Source organism: Crotalus tigris, unplaced genomic scaffold, assembly GCF_016545835.1.
Source record: "Crotalus tigris isolate CLP2741 ecotype Arizona unplaced genomic scaffold, ASM1654583v1 scf7180000017549.6302385, whole genome shotgun sequence".
Lineage (NCBI taxonomy): Eukaryota > Metazoa > Chordata > Lepidosauria > Squamata > Viperidae > Crotalus > Crotalus tigris.
The window spans coordinates 2,095,486-2,122,458 of NW_024096467.1; the positions used below are offsets into that span (position 1 = coordinate 2,095,486).

The following is a 26,973-nucleotide window of genomic DNA, read 5'->3' on the forward strand; positions in this document are numbered from 1 at the left end:
AGTTGTGCAAAATTCATGTTGGTGTATAATCCAAATAAGTAAATAAATGAAAGCTGATGCTATCCTCAACTGTGTGGAGTTTTTTTCTTTAAAAAACTACTGTATTTTCCGGCGTATAAGATCACTTTCTGAACCATGCAAATCTTCTCCAAAGTCGGGGGGTCGTCTTATATGCTGGAAAATACCGTATTTTCCGGTGTATAAGATGACTTTCTAACCATGCAAATCTTTTCCAAAGTCGGGGGTCGTCTTATACGCCGAGTCGTCTTATACGCCGGAAAATACGATACAACTTTGGGAACTGGGTATTGATTCATGTTTTATTTATATATTTATTTACTGTTTATAACATATAAAAACAGTGGACCATTCCTGATAAATTAAAATTAAAATTACATTCAAGTTAATATCCCATAACAATCCTGACTAAGTCATAATACACTTTAAATCCTTTGGGAATTAGTTGATGGTATCTAGCCTCTAACAGGACACAATAGCTCAGTGATTAAAGATGCTGAGCCTGACAGCAGAAAGCTGACAGCCTGGGTTCAAGACCCAAGCTCCGCACAATGGGGTGAGTTCCCATTCTTTGCCTCAGCTCCTGCCCACCCAGCAGTTCGAAAGCATGCAAATGCGAGTTGATTAATAGGTATCACTCTGGTGGAAAAGTAACAGCATTCTGTGCAACCTTGACTTATAGCTATTTCCACAGAAATTGTCTTCGGAAAATGCTAGCTCCCTTGGCCAAGAAACAGAGATGAGCACTAGAGCCAGATACAACTGATAGGAAAACCTTTACCTGGAAGGCTTCTATGCATGGATCTACTCCATCTTCCGGAAGGTTGCTATTCTGGAGTATGGGTCTATTTGAAGAGGACAATGCTGTGATGCCTTGGCTCCCTCAAGTCCAAAGAATGGGGCACTACCTCTCTAGAAAGCTGCCTTAGATTAATTAAATCCTGCTGGAAGAGGCAGCCCTCAAGTTGGAGGCACATTTGGGTACCAAACCAAAGAAGATTGTTTTAGCTTAAAACCAGGACTTAGAATTGCACCCCGAAGCCTACTGGCAACCAGTACCTGGAAATCGCATCAAGCCTGACAACACTTGGGCAGCCACATTCTGGATCAGTTGCAATTTCCAAATGGTTTTCAAAGAGACCCACACAAAGAGACCACAATAGTATTCTGGAAAGTTGGCAATGATGACACAAATCAGTATTTAAAGGTCCTTATCTTCCAGTAGGGCTGCAATTGTTGTACCAGCCAGAGTTGGGCAAGTTTCCTGGCCATGACTACTATTTGTCCTTCCAGCAGTAGTCATGATTTGAGAGGACTCCCAGGTCATAGATCTGCTCCATCAGGGGCAGTGCTAGCTTTTGAAACCTATGACCAGAACTGACAGAGAATAGTAATGGACAAATTACAACTCTGTTTTTAACATTCTAGCAAGGTGACTTTCAGCCAGTCTTTCTCTCAGCCATAGTAAGAAGGAAATGGTTAATGACTTCCATAAATATTGCCAAGAAATTCCATGCAGTCCTGGCAATCCCTAGGAGTCAAAATTGGCTTGAAGGCAACCCCCCCAAAAAACCTTACTTCACTTCTTTATTACCACAGAATAGCCTCAAACTAGGTTTGTACCCTTGACCAGTCAGATTAACTTCTTGTCTTTCTCCTAGCATGGTTCTCTTGCTCCTACTCCTCGAGTTATTCAGAAATGAAGGAACCCCTCAGGGTTGGTACATATGGAAAGGCTGCCCAAAGACAATTATTGAGAACTAGTCCAGTGGAACTGCATGGCAGAAATTCTCCAGATCCATTGGATACCTCAAGTGGACATTCTTAATAGATACTCCAACCATGCAGAGATTCCTGGTGGCAGTCAACCTCAACTGAAACAGAAGATTCAACTGAGAATCATTGAATGTGGGATGTCATCAGGTCATATTCTCTTCTGTGGTTTTATCTTGCTGGTTTTTGCTTTTAAGGTTTCAATCCTGTTAGTCACCCAGAGGTGCCCTATCAATTGATAACATAAACAAGGAACGAAGGATCTGATCATGTAGATGGACTAAATGCAATACTCTCCTTATCCAGAGCATCCAAGGCAAGTACAAGTGGTGGTAGCTAAACAAAAACTGTGAAATACTCTACACTGGTTGCTATTGGAGCCATTTGGCTATCTAACGTAGCATCAACTTTACCTTCTTTTACTTGCCTTCTTTAATAGCAGCAGCCTGCACCACATCTGCTACCTGGATAGGAAGAGTTCTTCCTTGGCCATCTAGTCTAGAACAGACAGTATGCCACAACCATGGGCTGAGCCTTATGGAATTAATTCTGAAAAGGATGTATAGAGAGGAAGAGGGAGAGGGGGGAGAGAGGAAGGAAGGAAGGGGAGAAAGAGAGAGAGAAAAACAAAGCTTTTCTTGTTTGGTTGTTCTTTTGGTTAAGACTAGCTAAGGGTCTATTCTTCTAAGGTGAGGGTCTGGAATACCTAGCAGACTTCTGTTTTAATCCCTTCTCCTCTTTGAGTGGAACTATGATTAATATTTTATTTATCTTATTTAATTTTATTATTTCATTTCATTTTATTTCATTTTATTGTTTTATTTTATATTTTATTTCACATTTTATTATTTTATTTATATTTTATTTATTTTTTATTTTGTTTTAATTTATTATATTATTTATTTATATTTTATTTTACTTTATTTTATTTATTTTATTTCATTTTTTATTTTATTGTTTTATTTTATTATTTATTTATTATTTTATTACTTTATTTTTAAATTTTTACTGGTTCCCCATCTTACCATAAAGTAACTCTGGGTGGCTCTCAGACATAAAGTAAGTACATCTACATTAAAACCTGAATAAATTAAAACCAAAGATTAAAATCAAAGACACAAGGGGAGGCTGGAGCGGAATGGGAGGAGGTGCAATCTGTTGTTACTCAATCAACCACCTCCATTATTTGTTGTTCTCCATTAAGACTTCATATTTAGAGTTTGTTTTTTTATGCTGCATAAAGTCACTCTCCCCACACCTCCAATGAGAAACTGCAACTAAATCAGTGTTGCTGTCAATTTGTTTCCACAATCAGTTCTACTGAGATAATGAATGCCAAAGACATTTTGATCTGTTCTAGCAAATAATTAATCAAAGAAAATGTGAAAGGAAGGAAAGAAACAAGGGATAATTAGAAGTGTTTCACTCACCTCTGCTTCAGGCAGGGATAAATGATTGTGCAAATAAATGGGCATTCTTTTGGATAAACATAAAGGTTTAATGTTCAGAATGCACTAAAAGCAAAGCATGGCTGGTCCGAGGCAGCTTGGCGAAAATATCCTGCTGGCATATAAATTGCCAGATGATTTATGGCAACAACAATAAATTCCAAATATTCTGGATTGCTAGTGATGGTGAAACCTCCAGTTCATGCATCTGAACTTTATCAATGGGGAATGGCAGAAAATGATTCCAGTCTCCAGCGCACAATGAAGCATCCAGAACAAAACATTTTGTCAAGACGACAGAATAGATACCATACAACAACATGAGTGTTAAAAAGCAGGGTTTTAAGCACTGTTTTACCCCTCACCTTCCAAATTCTGCATTTGTAGGGTGCAAAAGATCAGGTCCACAAAAGAAGGTCCAATTAAACTGATTTACAGCTACTCATGCCTATGCCCAGGAATATTCTCAACTCAGTGGCTAGAGAATACATATTCCGGTAGAGAGAAGTTTCCCAAATACTGAGCTTCTGCATTAATCTGAAAGCTCGGAAGATTAAACCTCTGGTCCCGGTGACTGACCCAGATTGGATCCTACAATATTATCCTGGGACACGTCTATTTGCTTTCATTCATCAACAGTTAGCACTTGGAATTAGATAAGGATCAATGGAATTCAAGAGAGGTTGGACTTAACTCACTTGTGGCTATGTAGGGATTCTAGGTGGAACCCTCTTTTAACTCTGCCCCCAAGTGCTGCCACACCTTGTACAGGTTCATCTAACTGATGGCTTTGGAGTTGATAAATGTGAAGTTTTTTTATGGCTAACTAAGGACATATCCAAGAAAAAATATTATTGATAGGTCCAAGCTCAATAGATACACCATTCTATAGAGGAAAAAGAAGGCCATGAAAACAATGCCCTCATTTCAATAATCCTTTATTTTTATTTTTTAAAATTTGATCCTCCCATAATAATGTACTGAAATGCATAACAGTTACATTATACAAAGCATTTAAGGAAAGTACCTTGACTTGCTGGTTATTTCAAAATGAGATAATAAACAAAAGAAAAGTAAAATCTGGCCCCTTACCAAAAAGGCAAAATACAGCCCCCACCCCACCCCTGTCCCGAAAATAACAGAATACAGTTAATCATTTATTTATTGGGTTTTTTTCCTTTTTTAAACATAAGTTTGGAACACTTCATTTTACAAATAGGATTAACATGAACATAACATCACATAGCTCGCAGACAACCAGCATAAAATATTGGGTACAATTTTCTTTTTCTTTACCAGAAGAATCATGCTTTCATGAAGAAAAAAAAATTAGAATGTTTTATACATTTGAATCATTTTGCTTTATTACAAAAAAAAAATCTCTAAATTGCCTCTATTCATTAATTTCAGTAAAATGGAAAAAAATATAGTAAAAGAGGAATGTAAGACTTTTTTTTTTTGAAAGACAGTTTGCACGCTGATATATGCAGATCAGTTTGCCTCCCTTTTTTCTTTTGAAGTTCATGGTGCCCAGAAAAATGATAGTGAGGGGTTTTGGGTGAAAAACCAGACCAGTGCTATTCATTTCACATCAACAGTGCTACATTTAGCAAGAGTGCTTTTCTACTTAATCCACAAACAATTGTTTGCTAACAAATAAATACATGGTACAAGCAACATCAAAAAAAGAAGAGGAGGGGGGGGAGGGAGAAGAAATAATCAAAAGCAAAAAATAAACATGAACAATGGGAAAACACGCAATGACGTGATTGTCTAAAATTAAAAATGCCTTTACAATAATAGGGAAGCATTCATTGAATTATAGTGGTATGTTTGATGACCATGGTCCCTCGTAAGTAAGATGCTGAAAGATTCACTTTCTAGGATTACTGAATATCCAGATTTGTGGTTTTTTTACAATATACATAGATGTCTTACATTGTTATCTCCTGTGATTCTCTATATTCAATTCATTTTTATAGTGTAATTCAGAAGGCAAAATTAAAGAGAGGAAAATATATTGCCACTAAGTTCTAGGTTACTGGCAGGCGTACAAAGGCTTTGTCTTCCTTTGTGGCTTGAAATGCATGAAGCAAAAACGAGGTGGACTGTAGAGAAAAGCCCGCCTCCGACTGCTCTATAAGAAAACAGAACAATCCCTTCCCCCCAATGAATGAAACAATTTTTGTAGTTGAGTGAAGTGCTCATGAATATGTAGCAATAGAATCTTAACCCCTAAGTCCCTCCCCAAACAGGTGGAGTGGAAGACACATATTTTCTATCAAGGTCTATTTGATCCATCTTTTCTGAATGTCACATTGATCCTCAAAATGTCAGCAGCTGCCTTCACTGTGCAAAACAAAATATTGAGAATAAATAGTTTTTTTTCTTCTTCTTCTTTTAAATCATTGAGTTTAAGGTCACCTGACTTTAAACGTGACCTGTCAGATTTCTAAGGCATTCTGCTCTGCAGTCTTTTTAGTCATTAGTCTTCTAGCAAAGAGCCTTGTTGCTAGTTCGGACTTAGTCCCAATCCAGTTAACGACTGACAATGTCATACGTGACTAATGGATTGGATGGCACCAGATTCCGCAGCAGCTCTAGCCATACTGTGCCACATGTTGGATGAAGAGTGTAGAGAGTCCTTGTCGGAGAGTGAAAGCATCATAGCGTAAGCCTAGGTCAATAGAAATGAGAAAACAATTTTAAAAATTAATAATAATAGTGTGTAGTTCCACAATTTTCTCATTAATAGCAACTTAATTCAAATCAATCTTTTATTCTGTCATAGACTAGCAAATAAAACACAAGAGTCACTGTTAACACTATGGTACCACAGTACTTGGCTGTGGTCAATGAAATAAGATCAGCTTGATATGACAATTACAGCTTTAGATAAAACAAATTGGAATAATTAGGATATTTAGAAAAAAATGGAAATAATAATTCTTGGTGAGTATTGAGAGAACAGTACAGAATAATCAGTTCAATTATTCCTCCACTGCATTGACACAATCTCTATTTGAAGGGGATTTTTTGGGTATTTTCTTTCATTAACAGCTGTTGGCAGGACATTGAAATTGACTGAAGAAAAGACCCTTCTAATTTTGGGATTGTTGTGTGACTGAGATATCTAGCTGATTGAAGAAGATGTGCAAAGTGGCTCAAGAAGGAGCTTGGGGTTAGCAATTAGCTTTTATGATCATGCTTTATGACTATTTGGGAAAGGGTCTTGCTTATGTATCACACATCATTTTCTTATTAAGACCTACTGAAGGAAGTTTTGGGACAGAAAAACTGCAAGCGCTACACATTATTAAATTTGCTAGTTGTAAGATACATAAAGTGGTGGGATTCAACAGGTTTGCACTGGTTCGGGAGAACCCGTAGTTAAATTTACCTGAATTTGGAGAACCAGCTGGCTTCTGGAAGTCCAGTCTAGGCCTCAGATGTCCCTCAGGCCTAGAACAGCCCACCGGAAGTGCGTTGATGCCACTTCCAGAAGTCTGTTCTAGGCATTGGAGGCCCAGGCCTGCATCATATAATCGGACCGGTTGTTCAGGTATTTGAATCCCACCACTGGATAAAGGTGAAACGAATACTGAATCTAACTTCTTGGAATGGCAATGCTGAGTATCTAACCATTTCAGTTCATGGAATAGGAACAAAGTCTCAATTTACTTCCTGGAAGTAACAATTAAGTATTACAATAGGACAGTTTAAAGCCTATGACTAAAATGTTTTCACATTGTATGGTTTAGCAAACATCAGAATTAATGCTGATGCCAAACTGGGGATATATTTTTTTACTGCAGGAGAGAGGACCAAGGAAAGAGAACCCTTTATTCCCACAAGCGTCCCTAAGCAGTTGACTTTGGAGACGGATAAAATACTTGGCTGTTTATTATCATACAGTCCTTATTCTCAGTCTGTATGTTTTGATTTCATCTGGATTAGGCTGCTAATTGCATTTCCTTAGTTGTTCATCTTTTGCATTTCCCAAAGGATGTTTACCTGGGATTTGGACTTGCGATGCAATGGCTGTTTTAAGTCTTCTGGCAAATGGGAGGTGGTGAATGCTGCCAATTCAGTTTCATTGAACTGGTTTTCTTCTAATTTCCTCACTTTGAGACTATCAGTGAAGTGCCTTATATGGTCCAAAGCAGAAAGTCCAGTTTTATTAAACTCATCTTCTTTATACCTATAAAAAAGACATTAAGATGAAATATATAAAAATATGTATACTTTGAAACATTTTGTCTGATTCTTCCTCATACTAATAGTATTCTAGGCAAAAGTCAATGATTGTATTCATCATAGGTTTAAACATATCATTGATTTCAATAAAATTAAATATAAGTACTTTTCTCTGGAACACACTCACTTCTTGCAACATTCTTTTGTTATATACAGTACAGGATCTGTATTCTAAGCCTTTGTGCAAATTGATAAAATAATTAGTCATCCTCAAATAGGTTCATAGTTAACAACGCAAGTCAGTGTTTGTCTACTCAAGACTAAGACCCGTTAATATTAAAAATGTATTTTAAAAAACTGTTTCTTTAGATTTCCATGAATGAAAATCCTTATATGCCCTTTTCTAGTTAATTTTCCACTGTGACTTGATTCACTGATTGAGAATGACTTTTTTATATATTGCCATATATTACAGGCTACCTTTTGGACAAAATTTGAAAGACAGGGAATAATAAGAAAAGAATGTTGCATTGTAGGTTCTTTGGTGCTCTCTTGGTTGTTTTCTTGCAGAGGTTTCATTACCCAACTAAGTAACATCAGTGCACCAAGGAACCCACAGTTCAACCCTGAACTAATATTCTCTTTTATTGGTAAAATACTGTATATACAGCATACTGATGCATATCTCAGCACTTCATAATGTTACATGGCACAAGAATGATTAGTCACTGAAGAAACTGAACCTACATGCAATAATACCCAGGTACTTTCTAGGTACTTCTGGATCCCATCCATCCCCCACCCTGCTGCTGCCATGTTTGACTCTATCATCAAGAGAAGTACCTACCTGTCAGGAGAAGATTTGCAATTTATTTCCAATGCATTTGCTTCTTCAATGTCACCCTCTGTGGGATCTTCACATATGCTGCTTGTTGCAAGTTCTTTAACTGATTTCCCTGTTATTTCACTTTCTTCATCTTCCTCATCCATCATTACTTCATCTTCTGCTTCTTCGTCTTCCAACAGGTCTGAATTCTGGCTTACTACTGGGGTCTTTTCATCCTTAAAGTGACTTCCATTCATTCTTTCAAAAAATAAGAATGAACAGTCAATACAAAATGAACTATAGGGAGTTTTTAAATATAAAATCTTTGTTTTCTACAATTGTTTTGCAGAAGCAATAAGTCTGCTGCAATTAAAATCCACACTATTCCACCTCATTCATTAAGGTGACAGCATTTCTTTGAAATTTAATTCATATCTGAATTGACAATTGTGAAATTAACATTGAGGAAAATTAGATTAGATTTATATTAGATTATATTAGATTAATAGACTATTTTTTAGATTACTATATCCTTCAAATTAGAATTTCTATCACATTCAACACTAACTTAAGGGAGAAATTATTCATTTCATCACCTGTCTGATACTGCATTGTTTCTCACAGAAAGATGTTCAAAACAATTTATGCACATTGCTGAAAAATAATATAATCTAAAGAATATAATTATGTTATATTTGGTGAGCCATGAAATAGCTATGAATTATCAGTGCTTTAATGTCTTCAAGGAAGAGCAGACATTTTTGTGAAGGGCTGAAATTAAATTAGTGGGAGAAACTGAGATTTGGGTGGGAATATCCTTGATTTTAACTATGATATCCCTAATTTTGGTCTTCTATTTGCTTTCCACCTGAAATAGCAGGAACAATGTCAGCATTGTAGAGGGCCACAAAAGTGAATTACTTTAGAAGAATAGTCAAATTTTATTTTTTTCACTAATGGCAATATTACTACTATAATCTCATTTATATTTGTATGAAGGACTTCTAATGTAAAACCTTGCCATGCAGAAATTAGCAATGTCCATTGTGTTGGGACAGTGAAGTATATTTTAAATATTTTGATGTTAAAATAAAATCTATCCATCATCTTAAGCACATTATAATACAAAATGGATTGGAGAAATAATCACATGAATTGTTGACATTGTTTAATATTACACCGTAAGAATTTAATTATTTAGTTGTATGAATCATTCTCTGTTGTTTTCCTCAGAGATAAAGTCTGATTAGCCTTACTTCATTTTAACTTAAATATGTAAATAAACAGTCAATCGGATGTCTTCAGGCCTACCCAACCTATTCCCTAGAACCAAATTCTTATTTTGAAATGTAAAAAGAATGTTACTTCTCCTGTAACTGTATTTGGTTTTCACTATAACTAATCTATCTGGCAAAAGAGAATGAAATCACATAAGAAGTTATCTCATTATTGTCAAAATCATGTAGCCCTGCCCACAATTAAGTTTAGAAACTTTTAGAAATTTTTTATCTTCATGGCTGTTCCTTAATTTATAGCATAGAAAAAAATAGTCAGAAATTAACCAATAACCAGTAATAATACAGAAGCTACAAAGCACATAGAAATCATGATGGAAAGATCAGCAAGAACTGCTCATCTTGATAATAGAGAATATTCTTGGCATGATTTATCAAAGTGGCCTGCTTAGTATGTTTTGGGTAATCATAAGAATTATGAGTCATAAATCAGGCATTGCCAGACAGCAAATTTCAACAGTTGGAGACTATTTGTTGTGAAAAGTACATGGATTTAAAACAAACTAATAAAAACCATATGATTAAAAAAAGCCAGATTTACTAATTACATTTTTATATGCCCTAATTCCCCAAGAATGAAATATCTTTTGAATATAATCTAAAAATGATACATTTTAAAAGAAAACATTGAAAGATCCACTGTTTTCTTCTTGTAGAATCTTCCAAAATAATGATATGTTGAAACCAGATGTGAAACTTACTAAAACATGGCCATGATGTGAGAACAAAATTTCAGTATGCATGTAATGTAGAAAGAGTAGTCTTCATCAATATAGGCCTATTAGTTTTGATCCCAGAATAAAAATAATTAAGAAACATGAAATGGGATTGATAGCATGCAGTAGCTACTTCTGCAGTGAAAACTATATACAGATTCTGTATAGTCACACTCATTTATTAAAGATAAATATTTTTATAAAAATTTAAACAATTAGATCAAAAACTTTAGTAGCCAAGGGTCACATCTGATCACCTAAGGATTAGCTGTGTATCACTCTAAAAAATAAACAAGATCAGAGCAAAGATAAGGCTGGTGCCAAGACAAAACTGAACTATGAAATATGATACCAATTACATTTAACCAAATATAGTTAATCAAACATAGTTAAAGTTTTTCTTCTGTCCCTTTAAAATGTACAAATTTCACAGAATTTCTAAAAAAATCCCAAAAGCTATTTGGGAAGTCAAGACCATATCCTCATAATCTCAGTTACACTTCTCTGAATATATACCTGTATGAAAGACTACAATTTGATTTAAAGTACTCTGCTTGCATTGTGATCATGTGGTTACAAATCTAAAGTAAGTATGGTGAAAAGCCTCCTAGATTGTTTTATAATGAGGTAAGGAATTAATACATTGATACATTCTTTAGAAAGGTTACTACTGGGGAGAACTGGGATATATATTCTCATTTGTGTGAAATAATTATTCATTACTGATGTGTTGCCTTCAGTAAAAGCCTCTGTCACTGAAGGCTTTCAAGAAGAGACTGGATAGCCACTTGTCAGAAATGGTATATGGTCGCCTTCTTGAGCGGGGGGTTGGACTAGATGACCTACAAGGTCCCTTCCAACTCTGTTCTCAGAACATGGTAGCCACCAACAGTTCAACTTGATAATCATATTTCATGAGGCTGTTCTAATTTTCTGTTTTTCTAGGTAATCAAGCACCTTATTAAAGATGTATTGTCTTCTGCAGCCATGTTTCTAGAGATTCTGAGGTAAGTATTGTAAGAAATACTGGCTGTGAACAGAGTCTGCCATATCAAGAGAAACAAGGAGAAGAAAATTTCTCCATTTTTTAAAAGAGAACTAGAGTATTTTAGCCTATTATTTCATAAGATCTGCAGTTGATGAGATTTTGTAGGGCAATTTTGTGGTCCACTCTACACATTACAAAAATATCTCTCTGCTTTATATACAAGCCAAAACAATTTCTAATTCCTGGATCCGATGTGCAAAACTGAAAACCTGATAGAAATTTCAGAAAGGCTAAGCCAGGGGTCTTCAATCTCAGCCCTTTTATGACTCATGGACTTCAACTCCCAGAATTCCTCAGCCAAGCATGCTGGCTGAGGAATTCTGGGAGTAGAAGTCCATGAATCATAAAAGGGCTGAGATTAAAGACCCCTGAGCTTAGCAATATGCATGGAAGCCCACTAAACAGACAAATATTGCAAAGACATTATTGATTTTAGTCCCAATTCTGATTTGGGGGGAAAACTTTAATCTTCTCTCATATTAAGCTAGTTTGAAAATTAAACAGCTGAAAGTTGTTGATATATTTGGACACTTCTTGCCAGAATACTAGATTCTGATTTGGAATTTAACAGTTTTGTTTTGCTAATATCACTGCATTTTACTTTGATAACCATCAAGCAGATCCAAACTTACATTCAAGTTGTATATTAGCAATGTCACATCAGAATATATTGCTTTGGCTACATAGAAAATACAACAAAAGAACAAAAAGTTTAAATTAATTTGTTCTACATTTTTATAACTGTAAAAGAAAGGTTGATGAAATGTTTTGAATAACACAAAGTTAGTTTTGAGAGTTCAAGTTTATAACGAAAGAACAATAATGTATGGCTTATATTTAATAGGCACATTCTATTTATAAAGTTTGTATAATCAGCCCAATGAAACTATGTCTGGTATTCCAGCATCTTTAATGTGAATCTTAGTTTTGCCCAATTGTTTTAAAAAATGAGCTGAAAGACACAGACAGAAAAAGACTGTCATTGATTGAGTCCAGCAATAGAAAAAGGACATCTTACCTTTCCTCAGAATTATTGTGATTGCTATTCCCAATAAAATTCCGAATTTCTGTAAAGTATGAATCTTCTTTATCATCTAAGATAGCCCCTGTGCTTTCAAGTTCAGAGTGAGGTGACGATGTAGCAGTACCTTTACAAAAAAAGCAAATATATATGGATAAAAAATTATTTTTGAGGAGAAGAAAGATGCATAATTTTTATAAGCTTGAATGACAGGTTAAGGGTTGTTCTTCAAGAGTTAGCAGTGCCAGCAAATCTGGAAGTTTTATGGGTTGACATGCATGTTTTATTTCTTAATCCTAAAAAAAAAAAAAACCCACCCATCCAACACGCAGGAGAAAAAGTTCTTTAGCCCCATTCACTTTGGAAGAATTCTGGGATCCATAAAATGGATGATAACATCTTTAACATACATATATTAGTCCTTGTTTGACTGTCAAATCCTGTTAGGGACAGCTCACATACTAACAGCATAATACCTAAATTTCATTGAAGTTTTTAGACATCACTAAGTGTATACTTATAACTGTGAACACTTGATACATGTATCTGACATTTGTGTTCAAATTCCTTCCTCTAAAAAAAGTTCCATGCCTATTTAATAATACACAAATGACTTGATTGTTTTGAAGACATCTACACAGTGGTACTTATTCTTGCGCATAACAATCTACATAGTTGGTAAGTAGAAAAAAAATATTATCAGGCTATTAGTTCTTACTAGGAAGAAATTCTAGGCTAGGTTTTGGAGCTGTACCCAAAGCTTTTGAGTGCCACGTATAAATTCAATCTCAGGTTTTACCTTTTTTTGTTTTTATTTATTTATTAAATTTATCTGCCACCATATCACTGTTAAGCAACTCTGGGTGGCTTATAACAATATAAAAATATAACATAAAACAATAAGAACTGTAAAAACATTAAAATATTCAACATTAAGTGTTAAAAAAATTACATTAAAATTAACCAAGAACTAGATACAAAGGAACCAATATGTAACCAATATGTAAACATGAGGGAGGAATTTTCTAATCTACTAACCTTATTTTAACTTTATAGTGAAAATCTAAAGATTTAACATTTTTATATTGACTATGTAACAGTAGGAGGGTGGAATTCTTTTTCCAGATTATTTTTAAAAAACTGAAAATTATTGCAGTTTTCTTGAGATGGAATGAGTGGGTTCCAACATCATTAAAATGCTACTGGCAATCTCTTTGTAATCATGATCTTCAGTAAGAAGTTTGGTATTAAAAGGGAAGTTAGTTACATACCAGACATGTTACCATTTTCATGTTTTTTGAGATGTCTGTCTAAGTTGGTTTGTTGGCCAAAGCACCTATCACATAAATGACATTTAAAGGGTTTCTCCTTGTTGTGGATATTCCGAACATGCCTCTGCAGATTAGATGATATGCTGAAAGACCTGTCACAGTATTTGCATCTGAAAATAAATATCAAATATGGAAGGATACATTATAATCCAGCAATACTCTATTGATATAAAAACAGAAGCTTTCAAAATATGTTATTTCCAGATCCCCACAATTTTCAATTCCTTGACATGGTAATTCATCATTTTGCTTTATTCTGTAAGCCTTGGGTTGAAGTAGGTCTTATGAATGCAGTAATAGCACCTGAACACCAAATAGTTTGAATATTTTATCCCGCTGGAACCTACTCCCTTCAGAAAGGGCAATGCTGGACAAATGTACTTCTCTTCTTTCATACCAATACAAGTAACAGCCCAGCTAGATCAAGCAAAGACCTATCTTATGAAAGCATTTTCTTTCTCAAGTGGCCAGCCAGATGTCCCTGCAGTGCTCACATATACAAGATGCCTGACCATAGCAAAGGCAGTTATTGAGTCTTCAAGACTAATGGACCTTGAGGGATCTATCTCCTATGAATTTATCCAATCCCTTTTTTTTAAAGCCATTCAAGTTAATAGATAGATGGCTAATTTTGTGTGGTGAAGAGCTGTTTGTTGTTGTTGTTCTACAGGAAAGGCTTTATTGGATGACACAAAACAAAGTTTTGAAAAAGAGAGAGAAAAATCCTTTTTTCATACCCATTCATTTTTTAATGTTCTGCTGTTCCCAAATTGGCCTGTAATCAATTTGTGGGATATTATACCCAGATCCCACATCTCATGAAGCTTTGCTGGAAATATTTCCAATAACTTTATGCAAATAATGTCTCTTCAACTCCTCCCTTTTAAACACATATACACATGTGCAGAAAGTGCATAAAAATGTTTTTCAGTTTAACTTAAATGAAGAAACATAGTGTTTCAGCTTTAAAAATGTATAACTTACAGAATAATAAAAAGTATGGCACAAAGACTTTGAATGTACAAAGAAAGATAAGATTTTTGTTTCATGCCATTGTCAATATGATAAAGTTAAACACGTTGAGAAGAAAACCTGAAATTTCTAAGACTTGAATAAAGGACACATGACACTCTTCTCCCCATTCAATGTTATACTGTATGAAAAAAAATCTCCCATGAAGAATTAGCTTTTTTCAATGTCTAATCCTGGAGGAAATACAATTATCTCCCCAAATGCAGAAATAAACAATCCAAATCTTTAATATCTTGCCAAAATGAGTAGTTTAGTCTATCTCTTGGGTACTAGAGGCATCAATTTTCATATTCTGTAGTGATTTTAAATTCCCCCAAGCCTTTACTGCATTGCTCTTTAAGCCATTACTAAGACATACTATAACTATTCCAAATTGTTTAGCTGGCACTTAGCCAATGGTCTACATCAACATCATCCTCTCGCTTCTCCAATCGTCTATTTTTCCTGTACTTCAAAACATCTCTGTTACTTTATGCATTAAGTCAATTATTGAGGGAAGAAATGATGCATTACATGGCTAATTGTTTCTGGCTGTTAGGCAGTAGAAGCGCATAACAGATTTTAAAACATTATTTAAAACATGAATTACATGAAAGATGACTTCTCAAATTCAGGACTAAGGAAAATCAACCAATCTGCTTTTTCTCCTTTCTTTGTAAGGCAAAACATATACCAATATATTTTGTTCTCTTAGGACTGGGGTAAGTTCCTTCCCATTCATGTCATGAAGTAGAATTTCAGTACAATTAAAATGATTTTTTCCCTATTTCAATAGATGAATAGTATCCACGTGTCTTATTTCCATGAGGTCTCCTGGTTAAGCCCAATGATAGAATTTACCAGCAGAAAAGTAGTTTAAAAGAGAAAGGTGTGATGCTACACAATAAACAACAATAGGAACCATTTTTGGAAAGCTTGTTGGCGATCCTACTGTTTGATGAGACTTACTAATATTCCATAAAATTTTGATGAATACCCTGGAATCTACTTCTGTACATATTAATTACAATATATTGCAAATTATACTTAATGGAGCACATTCCAAAACTTTGATTTAAAATAAGTAAATAAAACTTGATTTACTACTTGATTGGTAGTGAGTTTTAGTGGTCAAAGGCTGTGAAGAAGCAACTCTAATGTAGAATACTGATAATTTTTCACAAATAAAAGACACGTGATTATTTCTGTCCCCACACCTGTCAGATATACACCAATTCATTTATCTTGTACCTGTATGGCTGTTCTCCAGTGTGTGTCCTCAGATGACGAGTTAGATTTGCAGATCTTGGAAAAATCTTGCCACAGTATCTATTATTGGAAAGTAGTTAATAATTTATTTTACGTTATGTAAAGAAATTGCTGGTTTAGCTATCATTTCAAACCAATCTTGAACAGAAACATTTCTACGATATTTTAATATTTCTGAAAACAGATATGATAAATAAATTATATTTTAAAAAGTTACGGATTGAATTTACTAAAGTATCTGTGCACAATATTTGAGAAACAAGTGTTCAATTTAATAGTCACTTTATTAAAAGATATATATATATATATATTAAGGGACTGATGGAAAGATACCTTATTTTGTTTGTTATATTCAATGTGTTCTTATTGAAGTATCATTATATTTTTGAGACTTGGTCTTTTAAGATTCTCTAAAGATATACTATGAAACAAGCTGGCATATTTAGGAATCTGCTATGCAGACTTTAAAAAATAAAAATAATAGAAGTAGAACTTTCTAACAGCAGTAGCATATTATTTTAAAAAAACACCTAATATTTATGAAAATGAAATACTAAAGAAAGTGAATTTCACTTTTTGACCAGGCAAAGCTAATCTGGGGTAATGCCATATTGCCAAATCCATTGTCTTTCTTATGAATACATGAAAAAGCTGATGCCACAAAAAGTGACATGAGTTGTGACTTAGAGGTTTTCTTGCATAGTAAACATCAGCTGTACACAATGTGAAATGGACAAGATAATGTCATGTTGTGCCCTATCTCCATTGCCTCAGATAACCTTCAGACACTCATTCCTGTCATCATTTAATTCCTCCTTCTACTTGCTGCCCACAAGCTATCATTTACCTTTACTTTTATTGGATAATGTGTATTTTGGGATACAATTGTTATATGTCATCCATTCTAAGCTATAGATTTGGTCTTCTTGGTCTGAGTCCCATAATCACCACAATGAAAGGTGTATGTGTGTGAGTGTACACTAGGCAAACTAGTTAAGTATTGGTAGATTAATATGCAAGATCTCTGAGAATTTTATCCTGATTTCTGGAAACTTTTCTAGATTTCCATTAAGAGTCATACAGAAGGAAACAAAATAACAATTACTTCCTTTTCCGTAACATTTTTCATACCAGAGAGGAAGCATAAACTGTATATATTTCCAGATAAGCTGAGAACTATAGTTAACAAAATACACTCCCACAAACTGAGTTTGACTTATCCAAAAATTAGTTTATCCATTGTTCCTTTAAAGCAGGGGTGTCAAACTGCCAGCCCATGGGCCGGACACCTCACGAGGAAACCGCGCCCACCCCATTGCAGGCAATGGGGAAAAAGTTCCAATATGTCACGCGATGTCAGATGACGTCGCGAGTTTGACATGTCTGCCTTAAAGTATCCATATATTCCATACATACTCAAAGATAAACTTATCTGGGGAGAGATCAGCATTTGGCAAAGGTTGACCAGTGCAGGATAAATAAAATGCAAAATTAGGATACAACAGTGAATTCATGGACGTTGCAGATGGATTTATATAAATCTGTCAAATATGAGAATGGCAATCATATTTCTGACAACTTAAATGACTTCACTGTCTTTATACTTATTTTAATGAAATCAGAAATGTAATGTCCTTTTCACTGCTACCACAGCAGTGACCTTAATCCAGTTGCCAACTCTTTAATTATATTTCATTTATGAATACATGATTCTCATAAAAATGTTTTCTGTTAACTTCGCTTTCATTATTCCATACAAACTAAGAACCATAATGTTGAATAGGCTAAATCCAGTGCTGGCTGAGACACTCTGGGTGAGATGAGAAGCCATATACATTTAAGAAACAAACAAACACATTTCATGGGGCCAAATTATAAAAGTAAATCATTTCAGACATGTAAAATCTTTCTCTCTCTCTGCAACAGTGGCACATCTCTAAAAAAAAGTATACATGTAACATTCATTGTTCTTTTTTTGAAAAATGGTATATTTAATGGTTATATACAGATGTTTCCATCTATTAAAAAATATCCAAACTCTTAAAATTGTTCCAGACAGGGTGAGTGGAAACTTGGTAACTTGTCAAAAGCATTACTGGATTATTTATTCCTTAAATTCTGACCAATTTTGAAATTAAAATTTGCACTATAATGAGCTGTGAAACTCATGAAATTTAGAGGTCAGGAAAAAGAATCCTTTTTAAGTTAGCAAATAGTTTTCCACTTAGGGCCTATGAGACTGCAGATATCTGTGTGCTTGATCCAACTCTGAGACAAAACTTCCATTGATTTCTTTAAGAAGATGTATGTGGATTTGAGTTAAAGATTTGCAGTGACAACTTTGTTTTTTTTCTCACATCTCCTAATCATTCACAGATCTTATGAACTTTTCCTTCTTGCATTATCAAAGGAGGAAAAAAAAAACCAAGAGGAAAACAGTCTTGCAATTCATGATCAGGAAAAAAAAATATGATGAGGGAAAAGATCACACATTAATATAAAGGTGACGAGGAAATTTTGGAACCCGCTTATGTATGAAATGTTTTGGCCTCATTTATCAAGCTCACGGTAACGTAGGACAAAATTCCTCCTATAATTGCAAACAAACACAAAATCAAGCCCTGCGCCCATATTCTTGCTGAAGAAAGAACCCTTTTAAAATGCCAGCAACCGACCCTCATCCCTATGAATCATCTAGTATTAAGTAATTTCTGAAGTAGACTGCTGCTTGCAAGGGAAAGGAGACATTAGGGGAGAAAATGTTGGGGAAATTAGGAAGTAGAGATTACCTGCAGGTGTAACGTTCCTTCCCCTTGCGCAGAAGATTCTCAGGCAAGGTATTGGGGGGGGCTCTGAAGTTGAACATGGAAGGAACAGACTGAATGAGGTCACCTGCATCTGGTTTCAGGCTGCTGAAGTTTTCCAGCTTTTCGGCCATGTTTTCTATGGCGGACATCTGTAAAATGGAGAACATATGGTGAGTCCAAATTCTTAGACATCCAACATAATACAGGAAGGTTAAAGATTGCAGGTAGTCCTCGACTTACAAGCATTTGTTTAGTGACTGAAGTTAAAACCTCTCTGAAAAAAAGTGACTGGTCCTCACACTTAAGACCTTCAGGGCATCCCCATGGTCACGTGATGAAAATTTAGGCAGTGGGCAATTGATATGTATTTTCAGCAGATGCAGCATTGCAAGGCCATAAAGTCACCATTTTTTACCTCCCAGCCAGCTTCCGACAAGCAAGTCAATGGGAGGAATCTGGATTCACTTAATGACTACATGATTCACTTTACCGAGCTGTGGTGGTGCAGTGGTTAGAATGCAGTATTGCAGGCTAATTCTGCCGACTGCCGGCAGTTCAATCCTGACAAGCTGAAGGTTGACTCAGCCTTCCATCCTTCCAAGATCAATAAAATGAGGACCCAGATTCCTGGGGGCAATAGGCTAATTCTGTAAACCACTTAGAGCTGTAAAGCACAGTGAAGTGGTATGTAAGTCTAAGTGCTATTGCTATTAACAACCGAAGTGATTTATTTAACAATTGTGGCAAAAAAGTTAATAAAATCAGGTGCGATTAACAAGATTTAACAAGAATCTGGCTTAGAAATGTGAATTCTGGCCACAATTATGGTCATAAGTCAAGGACTACCTATACTCCAGAGGCTTCATTTTTTTTTAGATCATATTACTTAGATCTGTTGAAAATTAGCCACCGGATTTTCTTGCCAGAAGAAAGTTAAGATTTCTATTTCAATGACAACAAGTAATCTTGTATTTCTTTCATGCATGTTTCTTTACTCTGATACTGATACAGGGAGTACCAGATCTGATACAACTAAATGGATCAGAATAAGTTTCATTAAATAAAATGAATAAGTTTCATTAAATGCAGTGCAACTTACTTCTTAGTAAACCTCCCTAAAAAGAAAACTGCAGAGGAGAACCCAGACTGACCAATAAGAAAGAAGAAGGAAATATCAAGTGCTACCAGATGTGTTCATCCCTAATGGAATGTTAAAAGGCACAATTATGCCCCACAGCATAATGTGGTGAAAAAAAAAACTTCACACTGCTGGAAACAATTCTACATAAAGTAGCATTCCATTAAGTTAGGAATTAATGCATGTCATGATTCAACTTCACGATTCGTGTTAAATAGCCATAACATTTTCTTATGTGTTTTTTTTAAATCGCTGCTGTTCACCAAAACATTATTCAACTGCAATGAAGCTGTAAAATCACACTCTTTACTCTAAAGGATTGTTGAATTGGCCTCAGAGAAGGCTACATTCACAAAACTATGGGTTGCAATGAGAAAATAAAAATGGCTGCTTGCAAGTCTGATTTGCTTTTCTCTTACGCTGCATTCACAATGTTACTTAACATTGACAGAAAGTTATATGGAAAACGGGTTGCCTGGCTTATAGGTTCAAAATAAGATACAGTACAAAGCGATTAGGATAATTTGGATGGTGCTGCTCTTTTTTCTCCAAAATAAACACTGGGTTGCTTTGTTGGATGGTTATTCATATTTCCTAGCACTAATGTTCCCCCCCCCCCCTCTCTTTTGCCTGTAGCCTATCTTCTCATTTCATGCTCAGATTTCCAACACCGAGTACAAATTGCAATGTACAGGGTACCACTGCCAATTTACCAAACGTCTTTCATCAAACATCATGCAAAAGGAAAAAAAATTCTCAGAGGAAAGTCAAGATACATTTACTTGTCAGGAGACAAATGGGAAAGGAGAGGGAAGCAGTGAGGGCTCAAAGCTCTGGGGTTTGATTCATAATCACTCAGCTGCTAAAACATTCTCCAAAGATGCAAGTGGACAGGGCATTTGTCAAAATGAAGGGTTTTGACGGGTACTGATCGTAGGGCCAAGATATCTAACGATGATGGTAAGTTGGGATAGGTGGTAATGCCATCTTAATAGAGCATGCTCATTATTGGCCCACAGAGTTTTGCATCCTCATAGCATTTTTTTCACTCATTCCTATTTTTCTCTCCAGAATCAATTGCAGTTACATTTCTCACTGCATTTAAACCCTTCTAATTTTTAGTGAGATAATAATTTTGTCAGGAGCTGCGGATAATAATTTTGTCAGGAACTGCAGAAGGGTAAATGCTTTTGGCTAATTAGTGATGGCACTTGGAGTAGGAAACCGTCCGGTTGGAAGAGGACATGCAACTAGGTGGATGAGAGATAAATAATAATATATATATATTTGAATCAGCTCCTGTACAATTACTTATACAACTAATCCTTGACTAATGGTTTAGCAACCATTCAAAGTTACAATGACACTGAAAACATTACTTAGGACCAGTCTTCGCAATTATGAATGTTGCAGCATCCCCTGATCAAAATTTAGATGCTTAGCAACCAGCATGTATTTATGATGGTTAAACCATTCAGAGGATTATATAATAGCCATTTGTGCCTTTCCTCTTTGCTTCCAAGCAAAACCAATGGGGGAAGCCAAATTCACTTAATGACCATGTGTTTCACTTAACAACTTTTCTAAGAACTCACTTGCTTAGCAATAGAAATTCTGATATCAATTAAGGTTATAAGTGGAGGACTTCCAGCTTAGGCTTAGGCCTAGACAGATGTTTTTCTTCCTACAGTTTCCAGTAACAATAGGCTAAGTCGTTTTCTTCCTGCAATGATTTAATCAACCAATTTTATAGTGGTTTTATGAATTTATAAGACTTCATTCTGATCTATGCGATGCTCTACATTTTTTTTAACACAAATTAATTTAAATTTAATTATTTGTACAGTGTGTCGCATGGGTCAACAGAAAATTAACTTTCAGTGACTGCTCTGATCCCAACATCCCTTACTCTGCTTCTGATATAAATTATATAGCCATTCCTAACTCTTCCAATTTCTGTTTATTTATAAATTTCAATCTAATATGTTGTATTATTTGAGATTCACAAATCAATGCATGTCGAAAATAAAAAAATATGCAACTTAAAGCAGAATAGCCAGCTAAGTTAAATATATATAATATCTAACAAACAATGCAGCCACTTATAGCAACTATCCTACAGCAGTCCAGCATAAAAGATATTATGGAAAATGATGGTCTCCATCGTGGTGGAAGATAAAACAGGAATTGCTGCATTATAGAAGAGAGAACTATCTATGGTGTTAGTAATACAATGGAGAAGGCCAAATGTATTCGTCCAAGTTCTCGTCTTTTACTTCTATGGAAAGAATACGAAATAGAAGTTCTCTAGAGAGGGCAGGGAGAGATATCTATGGTAAGTAACATTCTTTAAGGATAATATAAAATTTAAATATATGGTTTAACTATATTTAACTGAAGTGTCTGATATGAGTCTGAAAAAGAAATAATGGCAGTGAAAAAGGAAAGTAAGATAGGCACACAACCTTAGGCTACCTGTTCAACAACACAGTTTATATGGGAACTGGTAGTGTGAGATTTCATCAACATGAATAAAACAAATTGGGTTTCTGCCTTTGAAACATAGTGGAGAATATTACCTCACATCAGGATGCCAGGGTAAAGGAGTGTAGTATATTTAGTATTCATTAAAAAAAATAAAAGCTAATATGGACTTCTATTTTTAATAGAATCCCCATATTCTTCATAATTTCCAACTTCTTTAAGTAGTTCATTGAGAATGAGCTATTTTACTTTTGAATCAATCCACCTTGGAATAAAGCTAAAAATGGATAAAAGAAATATCAAAAGACGCTAAGGTGGAGCTGGATCACTAATCCAGTGGCATCCATTTTATCAATATCAATTGATTCCATGAAAGGATTTTCCCATCTCTATCTATAGAGTTGAACTTGATTGTTTGTATGTTGTTTCTCTCCCTTCCCTGCCCAACTGAGAGTCTTCGTACCAATTTGTATTCTCTTGTGTTATTGCTGAGAATCACTAGAGCAGGATGAAAGCTATTTGGGCAGCTTTTCTTTAATCTTCTCTGGACTTCGTAGAGTAGCTCTTTGCCTCACTTGAGGTCAAAGGTCATAGTTTCTCCATTGGAACAGATGTTCCCAGACAAAGAAAATCAAAGGAAGGCTACTGAGGCAGAACTCAAGTACAGAGGGCATATCAGCAATTGAAGGGGAAGGAAACCTTACAAGATTGTCATCACTATAACAATGACAGCTCACACAAACTCAGAACTGTTCAGAATGGGAATATCTCTATCCTTAGTTTCTAAAAACAGAAATGCAAGCATCTGAGCACTCCTGAAGAGATATTTCTTTTGACCAGGATTTCTGCTAGGTGTTTATCTAGCATTTATTCACTGGTTAACATACTTTATCTTCATTATTTCATCTAAGTACCAATTTAATAGAGTCTGTCAGTTATCAACTGATGGCAGTAATGGCTTCCCTATGTTTAAAGTGTACATGGTTAAGTCGTGAATTTGAATCAGATCAAAAATGTTGCTTCAGTGAGAAAAAAAATAATAGGGCATTTCATTTTGAATGAGCTTAGGCCATTGGAGCAGAGAATAGTATAAACAGAATCTTTGTTATGATTGCTGACTAGAATTCTAGAAATAAACAACTAAATAAAGAGTTTTTATTTCAAATAAAATAAGGCAACATATAATTGTAGGTAGGTTACTGGTTGGTCAGAACATGTCAAGTTTCACAGAGAGTGTAATAAAATTTAGCCACTTCAAGAAAGCAAGAAGTTTACTAATCTGATAAAAGTAACCATACATGAAATAAATCAGAATTGATTAGATACTTCATCAGATAGACCAGAGGTCCCCAACTTTTTGGGCACCAGGGAAATAGAAATGCAAACCACTTCCTTTTCTAAACATTTGGGTGCAGATACAATCAACTCTTTATTTGGTTAATCAAAATTAAAATGTTGCATAATATATACTTTTTTTAAAAAAAAAATCACTAAATACAGATTAGGAGCAGAGATAGTTTCATAATATGGCAGGGGAGAAATTAAAATCTTTCCTGCCACCTTTCCCCCATCATATATCATTCATAAGATAAAATGCTAGACAAAATGACATTATTTGCTCTGAGTTTCCTATAATTCAGAAGCATGTTGTGGGGCTGAATATTGTTTCTTGATATTTTGGTTCCTCTGTTGCAATTACTCCTGTCGGAGGTATATATGAGATAAAGAGGACAAATGCAGATATTATTCCTTTAGCCCATTTTCTTTGCTCTGTAACTCTAAATTATTTCTTATATATTTCCTGCTTCTTAAAACTATCTCAGTTTAAAGTCCATAAAAGTTTAAGAGTCTTTTGGAGTTTATTTTGACAATAAAGATTAATTTAGATTAGTTTTTGGTAGAAATGCAACAATAGGCTTGCAGGTATTGCTTAAGAAATGCAGCTTGTCCCCATGTCCTGATAATTGTAGGTAGATTATTACTAAATAGGGATGTTTGTTCCAACTTCTCAGTCTATAAATATATTAATAGACATAATTTTCACCGTTTTGTCAAACTACCAGGTTTGTTGTTGATCCCCAGAGATGTATTATTGGATACTTTAAAAGTGCTACTTTAAAAGTGAGAAAAAGCAGTTTTCTTTCTTTTTCTGCATGGCGTTTGAAAAATGTTTCAAAGGTGGTACAGAGAATATTCAAAACCTGAAATGTCACTGTAGTGTCCAAAGATTTATACATATCTGTTAGGCACTTTTCCAAACTAAAAAGTTCCAATTGCACATTTTCTAAATATATAAATTCACAATCCAAGAATAAGAGAACAAAGAATTGAACAGGAAAGAATTCTTGCTCAAAATTAGAGGAAAGCTGTGTATCCCATAAGATAAGAGATAAGAAAAAATATACACCTTTTGAAATTAGTGGCAAAATTCAAGATAGTTGTGTAGTGTGTGTGTGTGTATGTGTGTGTGTGTGCGAGTGAATAATTCGTATTGTGGAAAGATTATTGTCCATCCACTGATTAATGGCAGCTCTTTAGGAATTTTGGCAAGAATTCTTTCCTGTTCAATTCTTTGTTCTCTTATTCTTGGATTGTGAATTTATATATTTAGAAAATGTGCAATTGGAACTTTTTAGTTTGGAAAAGTGCCTAACAGATATGTATAAATCTTTGGACACTACAGTGACATTTCAGGTTTTGAATATTCTCTGTACCACCTTTGAAACATTTTTCAAACGCCATGCAGAAAAAGAAAGAAAACTGCTTTTTCTCACTTTTAAAGTAGCACTTTTAAAGTATCCAATAATACATCTCTGGGGATCAACAACAAACCTGGTAGTTTGACAAAACAGTGAAAATTATGTCTATTAATATATTTATAGACTGAGAAGTTGGAACAAACATCCCTATTTAGTAATAATCTACCTACAATTATCAGGACATGGGGACAAGCTGCATTTCTTAAGCAATACCTGCAAGCCTATTGTTGCATTTCTACCAAAAACTAATCTAAATTAATCTTTATTGTCAAAATAAACTCCAAAAGACTCTTAAACTTTTATGGACTTTAAACTGAAATAGTTTTAAGAAGCAGGAAATATATAAGAAATAATTTAGAGTTACAGAGCAAAGAAAATGGGCTAAAGGAATAATATCTGCATTTGTCCTCTTTATCTCATATATACCTCCGACAGGAGTAATTGCAACAGAGGAACCAAAATATCAAGAAACAATATTCAGCCCCACAACATGCTTCTGAATTATAGGAAACTCAGAGCAAATAATGTCATTTTGTCTAGCATTTTATCTTATGAATGATATATGATGGGGGAAAGGTGGCAGGAAAGATTTTAATTTCTCCCCTGCCATATTATGAAACTATCTCTGCTCCTAATCTGTATTTAGTGATTTTTTTTTAAAAAAAAGTATATATTATGCAACATTTTAATTTTGATTAACCAAATAAAGAGTTGATTGTATCTGCACCCAAATGTTTAGAAAAGGAAGTGGTTTGCATTTCTATTTCCCTTTTAATCCCTAAGAGGCCATAAATAGCTGGGTGACGCAAATCTATATGGACTCTCATTCACTCCCACTACTGAGAGCTCAAAAAAGCAGACATTACCGTAATTAAGGGTAGGGAATTGTTTGTATTCATTTGGCTCTCAGAAATCAGGTTGGATACTATCAACCTTGGACATTCATATTAGAATTTATTTAAAAGGCATAGAAAAAACCCTGATGGACATGAAGGACAGATAGCCAATATAATTTAATATTGTTTTGTAAGCTATGGTTCCCATTACATGATCCTACGTTTTTATTTATACTAAGGCATGCTTGCATCACAAGAATGTTGAACTTCATAATTCATGGGAAAGGAAAACCTCTTCTTTGTCAAAGAAATAAGAATTATACGAGTATATACAAATAGGAGCTGATGCAAGAGATTCAATTGGGATTTTGTTTATATTTTATTTTAAATTTCAAACCTGTAAATGCAGAGAAGATCTGATTGCCAGGTAAGGGGTAAGATGCTAGCAGTATTACCATGGTACTTTACAAAATGTTTTCACTGTGTGGAGTTGTATTTGAAATGTTTTTTTTCCTGTCAAGGAATATTTGAATGTAAAATTTTCTATCCAAGGTGAGAGCCTCTGATGTTATAATATGGTAGCATACATATAACCAAGGAGAGAAGCAATCTAGAACTAAGGAGAAATTTCTTAATGGTGAGAGCAATCAATCAATGGAATAACTTGTCTTCAAAAGCTGTGGGCGCTCCATCAATGGAGACTTTCAAAAAGAGACTGGATGGGGTTGGACTAGAAGACCTCCAAGGTCCCTTCCAACTCTGTTATTCTATATTCTATGTTCTATATATCAAGATATCTGGACAGAGCTGTTACACAGTGTGATTCACAGGAATGTTAAATATTTTAATGCATTTTTTTGTGCATTACTCTGAAAAAAATCCAAGACAAAATCCCAATGATTACACATTGGTAGAATACATAATTAATCCCACCAGATAATAGACAGACAAATACTCCATTCCAGTATTCCAGATATATTTTCTTATGTTATCAAA

The 26,973-nt window shown here is 34.7% G+C and overlaps 1 protein-coding gene across 9 annotated transcripts in view; it reads right to left on the reverse strand.

The window, feature by feature from the left end:
- Positions 1-4,160: 4,160 nt before the first annotated feature.
- Positions 4,161-26,973, reverse strand: part of MECOM (MDS1 and EVI1 complex locus) — a 541,277-nt gene continuing 518,464 nt past the window's right edge. For all 9 annotated transcript variants that reach the window (XM_039337462.1, XM_039337445.1, XM_039337453.1 and 6 more), the window contains 7 exons: positions 18,743-18,909; positions 15,936-16,013; positions 13,614-13,783; positions 12,340-12,469; positions 8,284-8,520; positions 7,254-7,440; positions 4,161-5,916 (listed from right to left, as the gene is read on the reverse strand). In XM_039337462.1, coding sequence (XP_039193396.1) covers positions 5,794-5,916; positions 7,254-7,440; positions 8,284-8,520; positions 12,340-12,469; positions 13,614-13,783; positions 15,936-16,013; positions 18,743-18,909 — 1,092 coding nt within the window. In that variant the 3' untranslated portion in view covers positions 4,161-5,793. The remainder of the gene's footprint in view (positions 5,917-7,253; positions 7,441-8,283; positions 8,521-12,339; positions 12,470-13,613; positions 13,784-15,935; positions 16,014-18,742; positions 18,910-26,973) is intronic.